The sequence below is a fragment of the Scyliorhinus canicula genome, chromosome 17 (genome assembly GCF_902713615.1).
Source record: "Scyliorhinus canicula chromosome 17, sScyCan1.1, whole genome shotgun sequence".
NCBI lineage: Eukaryota > Metazoa > Chordata > Chondrichthyes > Carcharhiniformes > Scyliorhinidae > Scyliorhinus > Scyliorhinus canicula.
In genome coordinates this window covers 97,745,350-97,762,001 of record NC_052162.1, presented here as the reverse complement: position 1 = coordinate 97,762,001, position 16,652 = coordinate 97,745,350, and the positions used below count along the sequence as shown (strand labels likewise).

Sequence of the window (16,652 nt, the reverse complement as noted above, 5' to 3'; positions counted from 1 at the left end):
GATAGTTCAAAAGCACAATAGAGCATTGCATGCAGTCCACTATATTAAGAGCAATCATTTGTGTTCGCTAGATGATTGTGCGAATCTGCCAATAATTGCTTCTGCATCCAATTCATCTAACAATTCCTTTTCAATGGATAGCAACATGTATGATTCCAAATTCTCCTCAGACAGCAAATTTCTTAACCTTGTCTTTATGATCTTTAGCTTTGAAAATATCCTCTCACATTGGACTTGAGTAACTGATAGTGTGCAGATGACTTTATAAAATTCATAAAGGTTATCATATGCCTTGTCATGAAGTCTGTTGGATGCCAGAATTTTTAGTACACACGATGGGCAAGTGCTGCAAATTTTACAATTGTTGCAACTGGAATCCATATTCTCATCATCATTAAGCAATAGCTTTAATACATCAAAGTTTGAAGCAAAAGAAAACAATTCCAATATTACTTGATCTTTGCTGATTTGTAGGGCAGCACGGTGGCCTAGTGGTTAGCATAACCGCCTCACGGCGCTGAGGTCCCAGGTTCAATCCCGGCTCTGGGTCACTGTCCGTGTGGAGTTTGCACGTTCTCCCCGTGTCTGCGTGGGTTTCGCCCCCACAACCCAAAAATGTGCAGAGTAGGTGGATTGGCCGCGCTAAATTGCCCCTTAATTGGAAAAAATAATTGGCTAATCTAAATTTATATTAAAAAAAAGAAAAAAAAATCTTTGCTGATTTGTGGAAACAGCTTAATAATACCTTCCAATGCTTCATCTTCAAGGCCCTTCTCTGCAATAGTTTTAAACTTTGCTGGGTCCAAGCAAGACAAATCTTTATACAACTGTTTGTGTTATAGAAAGCGTGATTCTGGTGACTGGACAATGCGATACATTATTAGGTTAAACACATTTACTCGAAAATCAGCTAGAGAATCTGAGGAATTTCTTTCATCATCAATAAGCTCATCTGCCATTCTTTTCTTCTTCCTCTGCCTGTTAACTGGCAATGCTGTTTCCAACGTATCAATTTCCAAAGTTTGATTTTCATCCATATTCATCTGTGAAATCCTGTCATTACATTTATTTACAAATTCCAAAGCCTTGCTGTGAATGTTATCAAATGTTCTTGTCTGTTCCTTCAACTTTGTTGTAGCTGAATCTACCAAACTCCATGCAGTAAACATATCTAAACGACTTGTCTGTAGATAACTTGATAACGGGGTTGTAGTTTCAAATATATACAAGTAAATGCTGTCAAACATTAGAAGACTTTGAAGTAAAACATTTGCTTCATGTTTTGTTTTTGCATCAAACTTTTCTGAATCTTGTATCATTGATAAGCATGTCAATAGATTTACGAAAGTACTGGCAGCGGCATCATCAAAACGTCCAAATATAGTTGTTGCTGCATTGGATTTTCCTGACCATCTGGTCTCACCAATTAGCTTTAATCATTTCATTTTTTCTTGTCCTAGATGTTTTCCAACAACTTCTATCCATACAGCCATCCTCTTGTATGATGCTTTCACAAAAGTTGCTATATTCTGGAGCAAATTGAAAAAAGAAACTGCAGGCACACAACATTTTGTTGTTTCAGTTATCACCAAATTCAAGACATGGGCATAGCACCATAAATGAACATGTTGATCAGCCACATCAGCAATTTTACTTTGTAAACCATTATACTGGCCATGGTAGCTTGCAGCGCCATCTGTGCTCTCAGATAAACATTTTTGGGGGTCAATTTTAAGATGCTGTAATGTTTCAATCAATAGATCAAAAAGTCCCTGTCCTGTACCATCATTACTTGGCACAACTGAAAGTGGTCGCTCATAGATAATACCTTTAAGCACATACCGAATAATAATGCTAAACTGATCGATGGATGAATTATCTTGTGTTGAATCAACCTGAATAGAATAATATTTTGCTTGAGAAACTCCATGACTAATTCTTTCTTGTCTCATATTCTTCATAATTTTGATTAACATGTTTATAGTTGTTTTACTCAGGTATGTAACAAGTCCACCACGGTCTTTACTTTGAGCCTTTCCTTGTTGCTCTAATCGTTTGATTCTTTGTTTAGACTTGTTTTGCACTGCAGAAACGTGAGCTGCCATAATGGGGTCATATTTTGCCATCAACTGCACTGTAGCTAAAAAATTGCCATGATTCAGAACCTCATTATCTAGAGTGTAGGCCGATTCATTTCTGTGACCTCGAAAAGGAAGTGCTTGCTTGCCTAACATCTTTATGATGTCTATAATCCTCATGACAATACTTCTCTGCTTCAATACTTCTTCTTTCCTTTTAATTAGTGATGCTGCAAAAAATGTATCTGAGGTGCCATCATTAACCACACTGATATATTGCTGAGCATTTACTCGTGATGGATATTGGAAGATTCCAGTAATTGATCTTTCATTTTCTTGCGTAGGTTCATTTACAGATGTGCTTCAGAAACCAAGTCATTTATGCTTGAAGGAATATCTGATTCCCTGTCACTAGTTGAAGCTATGTGTTCAGATGTTGCAACTACAGGCAGTACAGATACCGGAACAAGGAAGCCAGAAGAAATATTGGGCCTGGGTGGATTAGTAATGGATGCACTTGTATTTATCTCTACATTCATAGTAGCTCTTCTCTGTTCTTGTAACTCGCATGTCATTGCATCATCACCATGAGCATTGTTTCTTGCTTCTTGATTATTTGTTGCAGAACTGGATATTGATGTGGATTGTGCTTGTGGTATTATAAACTCTGTAATAGGCCTGCATCGCTTGGCTGATTCCTTCCTTTATGTTTCTTTTTGTTCTTTGCGTTTTAGTGACCCAGATTTATGCTTTTTCTTTTCCATTCTGGTAGGGGTAATATTCCTGAAATAAAAACTTAATTAAAAATAGCCCACATTGGGAAAAATGAATATTGATGATTGCAAGAATAACTTGAAGGAACGCCAGATAAACCCCTACTTGATAAAAAATATAAAATAACTTACTTACACTTCAATAGGCTATGCTCATTAGTCAATACTACTGTGGCCTATGCAGCTTCAGAAGAGGAGACAATCCACTGTCCAGTGTTCACACCAGCAAGCAACTGAGACAACTGAAAGTTGAAGAAAGATTTTGGGCAGCACGGTAGCATGGTGGTTAGCATAAATGCTTCACAGCTCCAGGGTCCCAGGTTCGATTCCCGGCTGGGTCACTGTCTGTGCGGAGTCTGCACGTCCTCCCCGTGTGTGCGTGGGTTTCCTCCGGGTGCTCCGGTTTCCTCCCACAGTCCAAAGATAGAGATAGAGATAGAGAAATACAGCACAGAACAGGCCCTTCGGCCCACGATGTTGCGCCGAACTTTTGTCCCAGGTTAATCATAGAATTTTGGACAATTTTTCATGGCCAATCCACCCAACCTGCACAGTGACACAGCAGGAAACAGAAATGGTCCGCCAACACCCTGCGGCCTCTCACCTGGACGATGACACAGAGGAGGCATCAACCCAAGACGACCTCGAGCTTGCGGCACTGCTATCTCCCACACCATCCACCATCCCAGAGACACTCACCCCGGCTGGCCTATTTAGTGATGAGGCTCCTGGGTCACAGTCTGGGTCACACATCACAGCTGAGCAGGTACAGCAGGTGGAGGTTGGAGCAGACGAGGGCCCAGACTGACGGAGTTCTGAGTTCCTGGTGTTTCTCAACCCACCCGCACAGCCGATGCCTCAAGAAACCCAGGGAAACAATGACGGGATGAGGGCTGTTTTCCTGGCTCTGCAGACGCTGTTGGAGGAGTAGAACCGCGTCCACGAGCAGGGAGTGGTGCCGCTCATGGCAGCGACCCAGTCCGACACCGCACGGATGGCATCCGCGGTGGACGCAATGGGTCAGGTTATGCAAGGCGTTGGGGTTAATGTGCACGCGTCATCCTCGGCCCTGGAAAGGTTGCCCTCACAGGCAGCTGTGCCAGAGCCAAAACGACATTGCCGGCGCCCTGTGTGCCTTGGCCCAGTCTCACCAGGTCATTGCCCAGTCGCAGCACGCCATGGCACAGTCACAGCAGTTGATGGCACAGTCCCAGCAGTCAGTCGCCGAGAGCATCAACCGCCTGACACATGTGCTGGATGGCGTCGTGCACTCACAGGTTGAGGTCGCACAGTCCCTGGCGGGAATGTCTAACTCACTGGACTCCGTGTCTGCAAACCTTCGAATCCTGGTGGATACCGTCGCAGGCCTCCAGGACTGGCAGCGCCAGGTGTCGGTGGCACGACGGGGCACCTCCCCGCTCGCACCTCAGTCCCAAAGTGAGGCCCGGGGGCCACCGGGCTCCCCGAGGGAGGAGAAGGTTTCGGGGCCCGTCCCATTAAGTCCACCACGGGACGTCCCGGAATTCTCGGCCTCCCCCGTCCCATCCCTGGTGCATCGGGTGGGCAGCAGGCAGAGCAGGGTGGCACAACGTCACCCGAGACGCCCGCAGAGCAGCCTGGCCCATCAAGGCCGGGTCGCCCCAGGAAACGCTTGGCCAAGGAGAAACGAGTCGAAGGGGGCGATTCGCAGCAATCCTCCTCCACTCCTGCTGTATCATCTGGGGAGTCACGTAGATGTAGTGTTAGGGCCCGTAAGGCAACTAAGATAGACACTGAGTAAGTTGGCACGGGTAAAGGGCACAGTTTAGTTGTAGGGGCTAGGGCACCTGTAAATTATTGTTAACATTAAACGCACTGTTCCACCTTACTTGTAAAACCGTGTGATTGTTCCACAGCCACAGGATTTGTGATGGTGACCGAGTGTCGCTGGGGTTGACGAGCGGTGAAACTTCGGTGCAGGGTGTGCAGTCCCTGCTCCTCCCCCACCCCCTCCCACAGCTAGCCCACGCGGGCACGTGATGGAGTGTCAGTGACGATCTCAGCGGCCACCGAGGTGGATGGTTCAGCTATTGCCATGGGTCAGACTCTCTCTAACGATTCTGAGCTCACAGCCCTTCGCAGAGCGGGCTGTCATCATTCCACATGGCACTGATCACACCCGCTGACACAGCCATCAATGTTGTGCCATACCGTCTGGACCCAGTGGTAAGGGTGATGTCGAAGTGGAGCAGTGTACACTGAGAGGGGGGGGGGGGGGGGGGGGGGGGGGGGGGGGGGTGGTGGCAGTTGTGTGTTGACTCTCTGCACGACTAGGTTTGGTGTTCAGCGGGGACGTCACATGCGACGCGTGAACCGTGCTGCCACCAAGGCGTTGCGTGCCCGCCGTCCTCGCCAGGTCCGTCGTGCCGCCTCCTGGACATCACCAGCACCTGGGTCGTGTCTGCGTGCTGCGCCCGCCACTCCACCAGCCTCCTCCTCCTCCTCCTCCTCCTCCTCCTCCTCCTCCTCCTTTGTGCTGGCACCACTGCCACTGGCTTCTCCCTCCGCCTCCTGCAGCAGGTCATGTCCCCTCTGCATCGCGATGTTGTGCAGCGCACAACAATGCGAGCGACCCTGTCAGGCTGGTACTGCAGGGCCCCTCCGGAGCGGTCCAAGCACCTGAATCTCATCTTCAGGAGGCCAAGGCAGCGCTCCACCACACCCCTGGTTGCTGCATGGGCCTCGTATCGGGTTTCCGCATTGGTCTGAGGCCTCCGTATAGGCGTCATCAGCCAAGACCTCAGCGGATAACCCCTGTCGCCTAGCAACCAGCCCCTCAGCCAGGGGGGATGTCGCAGGGATGAACGACTGCGCCAGTATGTAGGAGTCATGCACACTCCCTGGGAACCTTGCACAGACATTCATGATCCTCATGTGGGGGTCGCATACCACCTGGATATTCATGAAGTATGTCCCCCTCCTGTTTGTGAACACATCCCTGTCCCCTGCAGGCGGGCACATGGGGACGTGAACACAATCGATTGCCCTCTGCACCATCGGTATCCCGGCCACGCTGGCAAATCCACGAGCTCGTGAGTCTTGAGTTGCTCGGTCCTCGGGAAAGGTGATGTAGAGGTCCGCGATGGCATAGAGGGCGTCGGTCACATCCCGGATGCACCTGTGTACCGATGACTGGGAGATCCCGGAGACGTCCCCGCTCGGAGACTGGATGGAGCCGGTCGCATAGAAGTTAAGAGCGACCGTCACCTTGATGGCAACTGGGATCGCGTGTTCTCCCCCCGTTCCACGTGGGGCGAGGTGCGCCACAAGGTGACAGATACGTATCACCGTCCGCCTACTCAGCCGGAGTCTCCTCCTGCAGGTGATGTCCGTCATTGTTAGGAAAGAGACCCGGACACGGTACACCCTCGGCCTTGGTCGTCGCCTCTGCCGCCGTGGCTGCACCCTCACTCTCTCCTCTTCCTCCTCCTCCTCCTCCCCATGCTGCTCGACGACTGGCAACTCCTCGGCCCTTTCCTCTGCTGCTGCAGCTGGCCCTGCATCCACTGCGGGTTGTGGGTGTGGATGCTGCTGCTTCACCAAATGCAGTGCAGCGGCCCCAACCACTGCGCAGAACATAGCCGTTCTGTTCGCAGACATTGTGCTAACCTACAGAAGGGTGGTGGGGGGCAGAGAAACGGGACATGTTAGACGGAGGTTAGTCGACACCTCGGCAGCCGCCTGCCACGGGATACCTGTGTGTCCAGGTGGCCTGGACGCGCTGCTGACACGCCTGGTCACTTTCTGCATCCAACGGGCAGTTAACTATGTCCTCCTCACCGGTGCGTCAGTGGCCTGTGGCCGTAAGCCACAGGGCAAACAGCGACCTTGTCCTTGTGACCGGCACGCCATGGCATGCTGGTAGACATTTTGTTACTGCGTTGGACCGGTCACTCGCTCACTCTCTCCCTAACACCCCCCCCACTCCCACTCTCCCCCCCTCCATCTCCCCCCTCCGTCTCCCCCACTCCCCCCTCCATCTCCCCCACTCCCCCCCTCCGTCTCCCCCACTCCCCCCCCGCTCTGGACCCCCCTCCCGTTCTCAGGGATGCCTGCCCCGTTGTGGCCAGACTCCAGCAGTGCGCTGAGCGGTGCGCTGAGCAGTGCGCTCACCTCCTCGAAGCTGTCGTCAGCCAGCACGACTGGTTGACGAACTTGAAAAGCAGGTGTGTTGGATGCCGTGTAAACAGTGCGTGATGACGTCGGGACTTCGGCCCATCCGGGTCTGAGAATAGCGGGGGGCCAAAAACTAGCGATTCTGGTCATGTCGGGGGCGCGTTCGAGGTTTTTGACGGGAATGGCGACTTGGAGTTTGTGCGGGGTTCGGAGAATAGCGGGGGGGCGTCAGACCAGCGTCGCCGTGAAAATTTGCATCGCCCGCTATTCTCCGACCCATCGTGAGTGCGGAGAATCGCGCCCATTGTATATCTTGTGTTGCCCTATTATGTATTCTCAAGTATTTTCTTGAATTTTGTTTAATTCCCTTTTCTTCTATGTACTGAATGATCTGTTGAGATGCTTGCAGAAAAATACTTTTCACTGTATCTCGGTACAAGTGACAATAAACAAATCCAATCCAATCCAATCCAATCCAACATGCCACAGTGTGACATAATAGAAATGTTTAAAATGACAAAAGGTGTGAAGGGCGGATAGAAGCAGGCTGTTTTCAATGATTGAGGAGTCAAAGGAAAAGACCATCAGAAACAAGATTGAATGTAAACAATTTAGAACATTGGTCTGGAGAAACTTATTTCCACAGGGAGTCGTGAAGCTGTGGGATTTAATTGTAGGGTCAATAATTAAGGCACAAAGTTCAACAGTGACAAGTAATCCTCATGTTTTCAAGTGAAGAGGACCTAGGTACCAAGGAGCAGCAGAAGAAAGTGAACTAATTTCAAATATAAGAAAATACCAAAGGAAATGGTTGTAATCTATTTCTATTTTAATTCAGTTCAATCGAGACAAAATCCAGGATATTGGATTAGGCACAGAATAGAAAATGAGTTGGACCCCTGAGCTGATCAGGTCCATTTAGATAAGGCATCACTGCAGCCTGTAAAAACTTAGCAGTAATGTTGATCGTGTAATGTGCGAGGTTCATGTCAATCTCTGCTCAGCGCAGCCTGAACCAGCCGTTGTCCAGTTTCCAAGCGGTCGTTCAGTGAATCCTTCAGTAACTTGCAGGTAAAAGCAAAGGACGACACAGTCCCAAAGATAGAGATGCCCATTGGACTGAAGCCATGTTTGATCCCAGTTATCATACAGGTGACGGTGGTGATTCCGAAAAGCACGTTGGTAACTGCTGGTGATATCTTTCTTGGAAATCGATGATTCATTTCAGCTTTCAGAACTGAACTGAGCTTAGTGACTTTGTTGGATTGGATTGGATTGGATTGGATTTGTTTATTGTCACGTGTACCGAGGTACAGTGAAAAGTATTTTTCTGCAAGCAGCTCAACAGATCATTCAGTACATGGGAAGAAAAGGGAATTGAACAGAATTCAAGAAAATACATGAGAATACATAATAGGGCAACACAATATATACAATGTAACTACATAAGCATTGGCATCGGATGAAGCAGACAGGGTGTAGTGTTAATGAGGACAGTCCATAAAAGGGTCATTTAGGAGTCTGGTGACAGTGGGGAAGAAGCTGTTTTTGAGTCTGTTCGTCCGTGTTCTCAGACTTCTGAATCTCCTGCCCGATGGAAGAAGTTGGAAAAGTGAGTAAGCCGGGTGGGAGGGATCCTTGATTATGCTGCCTGCTTTCCACCGGCAGCGGGAGGTGTAGATGGAATCAATGGATGGGAGGCAGGTTCGTGTGATGGACTGGGCGGTATTCACGACTCTCTGAAGTTCCTTGCGGTCCTGGGCCGAGCAGTTGCCATACCAGGCTGTGATGCAGCCCGAGAGGATGCTCTCTATAGTGCATCTGTAAAAGTTGGTAAGGATTAATGTGGACATGCCAAATTTCCTTAGTTTCCTGAGGAAGTAAAGGCGCTGTTGTGCTTTCTTGGTGATAGCGTCGACATGAGTGGACCAGGATAGATTTTTGGTGATGTGCACCCCTAGGAATTTGAAACTGCTCACCATCTCTACCTCGGCTCCGTTGATGCTGACAGGGGTGTGTACAGTACTATGCTTCCTGAAGTCGATGACCAGCTCTTTAGTTTTGCTGGCATTAAGGGAGAGATTGTTGTCGTTGCACCACTCCACTAAGTTCTCTATCTCCCTCCTGTATTCAGACTCGTCGTTGTTCGAGATCCGGCCCACTATGGTCGTATCGTCAGCAAACTTGTAGATGGAGTTGGAACCAAGTTTTGCCATGCAGTCGTGTGTGTACAGGGAGTAGAGTAGGGGGCTAAGTACGCAGCCTTGCGGGGCACCGGTGTTGAGGACTATTGTGGAGGAGGTGTTGGTGTTCATTCTTACTGACTGTGGTCTGTTGGTCAGAAAGTCAAGGATCCAGTTGCAGAGTGGAGAGCCAAGTCCTAGGTTTTGGAGCTTTGATATGAGCTTGGCTGGGATTATGGTGTTGAAGGCGGAGCTGTAGTCAATAAATAAGAGTCTGATGTAGGAGTCCTTGTTTTCGAGATGCTCTAGGGATGAGTGTAGGGCCAGGGAAATGGCGTCTGATGTGGACCGGTTGCGACGGTATGCGAATTGAAGTGGGTCAAGGCGTTCCGGGAGTATGGAGGTGATGCGCTTCATGATCAGCCTCTCAAAGCACCTCATTACAACTGACGTCAGGGCCACCGGGCGGTAGTCATTGAGGCACGTTGCCTGGTTCTTCTTTGGTACCGGTATGATGGTGGTCTTCTTGAAGCAGGTGGGGACCTCGGAGTGGAGTAGGGATAGGTTAAAGATGTCTGTGAAAACCTCTGCCAGCTGGTCCGCGCAGGTTCTGAGTGCACGACCAGGGATCCCGTCCGGGCCCATCTCCTTCCGTGGGTTCACTTTCAGGAAGGCCGATCTGACTTCGGAAACTGTGATGGTGGGTATGGGTGAATTATGGGTTGCTGGGGCACTTGATAGCGGGTTGTTGGTTACCTGCTCAAACCGAGCATAGAATGCGTTAAGTTCATCGGGGAGGGGTGCACTGCTGCCAGAGATACTGCTCGGCTTCGCTTTGTAGCCCGTTATGTTGCTTAGTCCTTGCCACAACCGCCGAGAGTCTGTCTGTGACTCTAGCTTAGTTTGATATTCTCTCTTGGCATCTTGGATGGCTTTGCGGAGGTCGTACCTGGATTTCTTGTATAGGACAGGGTCGTCTGCCTTGAACGCCTCAAATCTGTCCTTCAGTAGGGAGTCAATCTCGCGGTTGAGCCATGGTTTCCGGTTGGGGAACGTACGTACTGCTTTCTTTGGCACGCAGTCGTCCACACATTTGCTGATGAAGTCTGTGACGGTGGTGACATACTCATTTAAGTTAGTCGCTGAGTTCTTAAATATGGACCAGTCCACTGTCTTCAAGCAGTCACGTAAGAGCTCTTCTGTCTTCTCAGACCAGCACTGCACAACCTTCTTAGCTGGATTCTCCCGCTTGAGTTTCTGCTTGTAAGCCGGGAGAAGGAGCACAGTCTTATGGTCTGATTTCCCAAAGTGCGGTCGGGGGATGGAACGGTAGGCGCCCTTGATTTTTGAGTAGCAGTGGTCAAGAGTGTTGTCGCCCCGGGTGGTACAGGAGATGTGCTGGTGGAATTTTGGCAGTACACTCTTGAGGTTGGCTTTGTTGAAGTCTCCGGCCACAATGAACAGGGCCTCCGGGTGTTCTGTTTCATGGTTGTTTATGACTGTGTACAGTTCATCCAGCGCCTTCCTCACTTCTGCCTTGGGTGGGATGTAGACCGCTGTGATAATGGCTGAAGTGAACTCACGTGGAAGATAGTATGGGCGGCACTTTATGGTCAGGTATTCCAGGTCTGGGGAGCAGTAGGTCGCCAGGGTCACCACATCCAAGCACCAGGAGGAGTTGATGAGGAGGCAAACCCCTCCACCCTTCGCTTTGCCTGAAGATGCCGTGCGGTCCGCCCGGTGAATAGAGAAGCCTTCAGGTTGTATGGCACAGTCCGGTGAGGCGGGGGTGAGCCATGTCTCTGTGAAACAGAGCACACAGCAGTCTCTTACTTCCCTCTGAGAGGTAAGTCTGGCGTTAAGTTCATCCAGCTTGTTTTCAATCGCTTGGACGTTTGCTAGGAGTATGCTGGGGAGAGGGGTCTTGAAACCGCGCTCCTTCAGTCTAACCTGCAGACCGCTGCGTTTCCCTCGCTTGGCCAGACTTGGTACCAACCTGTCACTGAGCCCCAGCTGTTTCCGGAGGTATATCCACCCAGAAACTGTGATCACGATGGTGGTAAATAAATACCACACTGGCACTAACATTGGCACAGGAAATGGTGCCAACACTGGCACTACACCCACTATTCCGGAGAGAATGGCCAATAACAGGACTCTGGTCATCAATGTGCTTCCTTTGGGCTCTGTGATTTCCAGCATCATCTTTGGGATTGAGAGAGAGAAAACATTTGATTGAATGTTTGGGAGATCCCTGGCGAGGGTGGACTTTAATTTCGGGAAGTCATATTGCTCCCGCTCAAAACTAGAGATCAGAAAAATGTCTGGCAGTGTCACCCCAACACTTTGGAAGTTAATGATACAATCCCTGCGGATTGAGCTCCAGCCTTCATTCAGATCAGCACCTTGCATCTTCAGTGAGCGAGTATCATTGTCTATTTTGGATCGGATATAGTAGAACTCTTTACCCTGTTCCTGAATCTTTTTGGCAATTACTGCATCGTTCTCTCTGAATCTGGCCTGGGACACAATGATGAAAAAGTCAAAACTTTCAAACTTCACCTGCTTCAGGTAATTATTTAGTTCAAAACCAAAGGAATTTGTTCCTGGAAGATCCCAGAGTTGGACATTGGGCAGAGCTCGATAAGGATACCTGGTCGGCTCCATCCAGGTTTCTTCATTCCCAGTTGGAGCAGCTCCTTGATCATTGCTCCGAAGATCTCTCATAGCGTTGATGAAGGTGGATTTCCCTGAACCCACATCACCCATCACTGCAATGTTAAGCTGCACTTTGTCTAAATGGTCTGACTTACTCTTCATCTGAAGAATCATTGCTTCCAATTCCCCTGTGTTATAAAGAGATTGCAGGTTCCTGCGTTCCTGAGCGGTGAAGAACTTGGTGAGAGTGGACTGGGCCATTTGATCTCTGAAAATGAAATAAATATATAAATGTTAGACTAGGTCAGGAATGGTTGAGGAATGTTTGTGCCATTTACCATGGGAAATCTTACAGCCAGCCTGTACCAATGGATGGGAGCACCAGTCCTCACTCCCCACTCCCTCAAGTCAGTTGCTTCCTTATGCTTTGGGTCCAATAGCAGACAACGTTCTCTTGAGGCAGGGAATGGAGGAGTCTACCACAGACACTGAGACCGTATTGAATGGCTTTGACACATATTTTCATCCACCACAGAAACCCATTATCAATTAAATGATTGAAATCCCGACACAGATCAAACACCGAGTGTCAAATTGGGCTGTAGTCCAACACAGCTTTGAGGGATCACATGGCTAACTTGCCTCCTCCTGCTCCTAGTTCGTATGTTTTTATGTTCTAAAAAATAATTATTCTGTCTAATTCCACCTTCCAGCTCTTGATCTGTAGCTCAGTAGGTAGCAACACCTCAAGCACAAATCTGTTGTTCATGAATAATAAGGGGATTTCTTGATTAATATGGAGATCAGGGGTTATTGGGAGAAGGCAGTAGAATATGGCCGAAGAACATCTCAGCCATGATCGAATGGCGGAGCAATCTTGATGGGCCGAATGGCCTAAATCTGCTCCTACATCTTATGGTCATATGGTCTATTAAATGTTCATACCGTCTTCAACTGAAAGTTGTGCGTTTTTGCTTCCTTTTTGGCTTATCAGATACTAAAATACAATTCCTTCGGCTACATAGAATTAATAAAGAAGTCGAAAAAAAGAGCATTCCTCCCTGCCCTCACTTATCTTCCCATCACCAAGCCCGTATCAGCTCATAGTGCTTGCAATTTGCACTCCATTTTCACCCAAATCTCCATGGAGCTGGGACTACAGAAGTTAGATTGGACTAGTTAGAAAATTAACTAAGTAGTTGGTCTCCAGCAGAGCTTGTTTATCTTTGACAAAGACAGAAGGAAACACACTTTAGTTTGCTAACATATTTTAAGTAAATATTAGTTAAATACTAACTGCAAACAAGACATTTATAAAAATAACGATACTTAAAACGCCCCACTCACCAAACGTATATCACTGCACCTTGCTTGTGATCTGCGCCTAGCTTCGCAAGGTACTGACCCAGCAATAGTGAAGAAACAAAGAACAATACAGTTTAAGAACAGGCTCTTTAACCCTCCAAACCTGCACCGGTCATAATAATAATAATCACATATTGTCACAAGTATGCTTTATTGAAGTTACTGTGAAAAGCCCCTAGTCGCCACATTTCGGCGCCTGTTCGGGGATGCCGGTATCGAAATTGAACCGTCGCTGCTGGCCTTGTTCTGCATTACAAGCCAGCTGTTTAGCCCACTGTGCTAAATCATCCCCTGGCATGATGCCACCCTTGGCAAAAACCCTCAGCACTTCCTAGTGCTGTATCCCTCTATATCCATCCTATCCATGTCTTTGTCAAGATGCTTTTTGAAGGCCATTAATGTATCTGCTTCCACTACCTCCACTGGCAACACGTTGCAGGTACTCACCACCATCTGTGTAAAAAAACCTGCCTCGCACGTCCCCTGTAAACTTTGCCCCACGGACATTAAACCTATGCCCCCTGGTGACTGACCCTTCCACCCTGGGAAAGAATGCCTGCCCATCCATACGCCTTATAAGCTTGTATGAATATCAAAATAGTTCCGAGTCAGGATGTTGTATGACTCGGAGGGAAATTACAGTGGTGGTGTTCCAATGCATCCGCTGCCCTTGTTCTCCATGATGTGGAGTTGCCGGCAATGGACTGGGGTGAGCGCAGTAAGAAGCCTTGGAGCAGTGCTCCAAAAGCTAGTGATTCGAAACAAACCTGTTGGACTTTAATCTGGTATTGTAAGACTTCTTACTTGTTCTCCTTGGCAGAGGTTGAAGATTTGGAAGCTGCTCTTGACAAAATCTTGTTGATTTTCTGCAGTGCACCTTGTAGGTGGTATATATTGCTGCCATGGTGCATCTGTCATGGGGCCAATTGAGGTCCTTAACTGGGTAGTTAAAGTCCAATTTACAACTTCACCCTGTTGTGGGCTGGAATTTAACCAGTAGCAGCAGAGGCCTATGCCGAACACCTAGCTCAGCGAGTTTCCCTGGTGGCAGACAAGGGGTGGCCCCTCCTTAACAGGCCCAGGTTCAGCAAGGGGCCTGACTTCTGTAAGCCAGGCACCACTTAAAACTTGCCTGCACTACTTAAAGCAGATTTGTCCATTATGATTTTGATGCTCACCAAACATGTAGTGGCCAAGTCACCATGTTCATCACATAGACCTACACCACAGGAACTACTGCAGTTGAAGAAGGCATTTCACCATCACCTTCACAAGAGCAATTGGGGACGGTCGACAAATGCTGGCCAAGCCAGTGACACACATTGCCCGTAAATAAAAAAAAGATACAAACATAAGTATTTTTAATTATAAAAACAAATGTGAAGTCATTTGAAAATATGTTTGAGATTTTAAAGCGCCAGTGATCAATACTGATACACTCACTGTCAGACACAAGCAAACAGCTTCAGATGGATTTTGAAACCTGGTTCGGAAAGGAAGCCAGTTGCTTACAGTCTCAAATGGTGGTGACAATCTGTTAATTTCTTTTTCATTTAAAAAAAATTTAGAGTACCCAATTCAATTTTTCCAATTAAGGGGCGTGTTCAATCCACCTACCTTGCACATCTTTGGGTTGTGGGGATGAAACCCATGCAAACACGGGGAGAATGTGCAAACTCCACACGGACAGTGACCCAGAGCCGGGATCGAACCTGGGAACTCGGCGCGTGAGACTGCAGTGCTAACACTGCGCCACCGTGCTGCCCGACAATCTGTTAATTTAACTATTCGGTTTCTGCCTGTATACCCCATCTTATTTTTTAACAATGTATTCAAGTGTAAACTCTCTCTATTTTATGAGAATTGATATATTGGGAGATTTGCTAGAATGCCAAGCCCAGCATCAAAGTATTGTATTTTTTAAAGCTGTATTTTCAAAAACAGCCGCAAAACTTTTAAGGTAGTTTCAGCTTATCATGTGACCTTGCAAATTCAGTCCCAGACAGTCCTAAAACTGGTGCAAATGCCCAGTTAATTGGGCATTTGCACCAACCATAATGCCCCAGCCAGTGCGCACCCACTCTCATGACTCACCTGACAAAATCCCTGGTTTCTGTCTATCCAATATCGGAAGAGTCAGCATTATTATGGAGTCCAGGCAGTGAGAATGGGGGGGAGGGCGAGTATTTTTGTGGGCCAAGAGGAGGTGAGCATTGTCATAGAGGGTGAGGGGAGGACAAATACCATTGAGGAAGGCGAGGGGAGAGTCAGTATTGTCGTAGGTTCGGTAGGATTGGAGTTTGAAGACATGCAGTGCTAGGATTAACACTTACCATTCAAAGCAGTAATTGATTACTGAATAGAGATATTAAGGGGTGTGTCATAGTTGGGAAAGAATATCACGCTGACAAAATAGGCTTACTGTGTCTGTTCATCCCAGCATCCATGCTGGAGCTAGTATCAGAGGGTGCAAATGCTTCAGTGTGCAGAGTAAATCATGGTCAAAGTCAGACACAACCTCTTCAACACTGATGAGTAGGTCTGAGCCATCGACTCTTCCTGTTCCTTCTACCAAATGGCATCATATCATACCTGTCCGTGTTAAATTTCATCCATCGCTTGCCTCAAGACTCTGCGAGACTAATATCTCTTGTAATTGATTTGTATCATCCTTGTTTAATGCACTTGCAAGTGTCATATAATTGTGGTATTATCATAAATGTAAGGACTGCAAGGGTTAATGAAGTCTCTAGAGTAGCCACTAGAGGGAGCTATAGTTACAAGTATATAAGGCATTGATGCTAAGCCTTGTGGAAGTGAGTGTGCAGGAGTCAGCTAGAGAGAGTCAGAAGTACAGATAGTGTGAGTAAGAGCAGATCATAATTCATATCCGTATAAAGATTAGTTGTAGATAAGTGTAGTTTATATATTAATAATCAACCGTGTATTCTTTAGGAGTATGTGTTGTATCCAAATTAGGCGTGTTAATAAATTTATAGCTTTGTTCATGTTCAAGCTATTTTGTGGTCTTTGTGAACATTACACCAACCATCCTGAATGTAATAGTACAAAGATCACCACAATCGTCAGCAATTCTTTTCCCTGTATTCTAATAGCCCATAAATATTTTAAAAATGGATAAGTGCATCTCGCACTGAGTAAGTTGGGAAGCATCAAAGGAAAGAGATTCAACCTATGAGAATCACATCGAGCAGGCAAGAGCTGGGTCTCACGGACAAGATAAGATTGGAGAGGGTCTGAGGAGTGATAAGGCGAGCTATAGAACATAGAACATAGAACAGTACAGCACAGAACAGGCCCTTCGGCCCTCAATGTTGTGCCGAGCCATGATCACCCTACTCAAACCCACGTATCCACCCTATACCCGTAACCCAACAACCCCCCCCTTAACCTTACTTTTATTAGGACACTACGGGCAA

At 47.6% G+C, this 16,652-nt stretch overlaps 1 protein-coding gene across 1 annotated transcript; it reads right to left on the bottom strand.

Annotated features, from left to right (window-relative positions):
* Positions 1 to 7,995: 7,995 nt before the first annotated feature.
* LOC119951488 (interferon-inducible GTPase 5-like) lies at positions 7,996 to 12,115 on the bottom strand. The gene is made up of 2 exons (XM_038774700.1): positions 11,111 to 12,115; positions 7,996 to 8,209 (listed from the first exon to the last, which is right to left on the bottom strand). The coding sequence occupies exons 1-2, from the start codon at positions 12,106 to 12,108 to the stop codon at positions 7,996 to 7,998; spliced, it is 1,212 nt and encodes a 403-aa protein (XP_038630628.1). The 5' UTR covers positions 12,109 to 12,115.
* Positions 12,116 to 16,652: the final 4,537 nt, after the last annotated feature.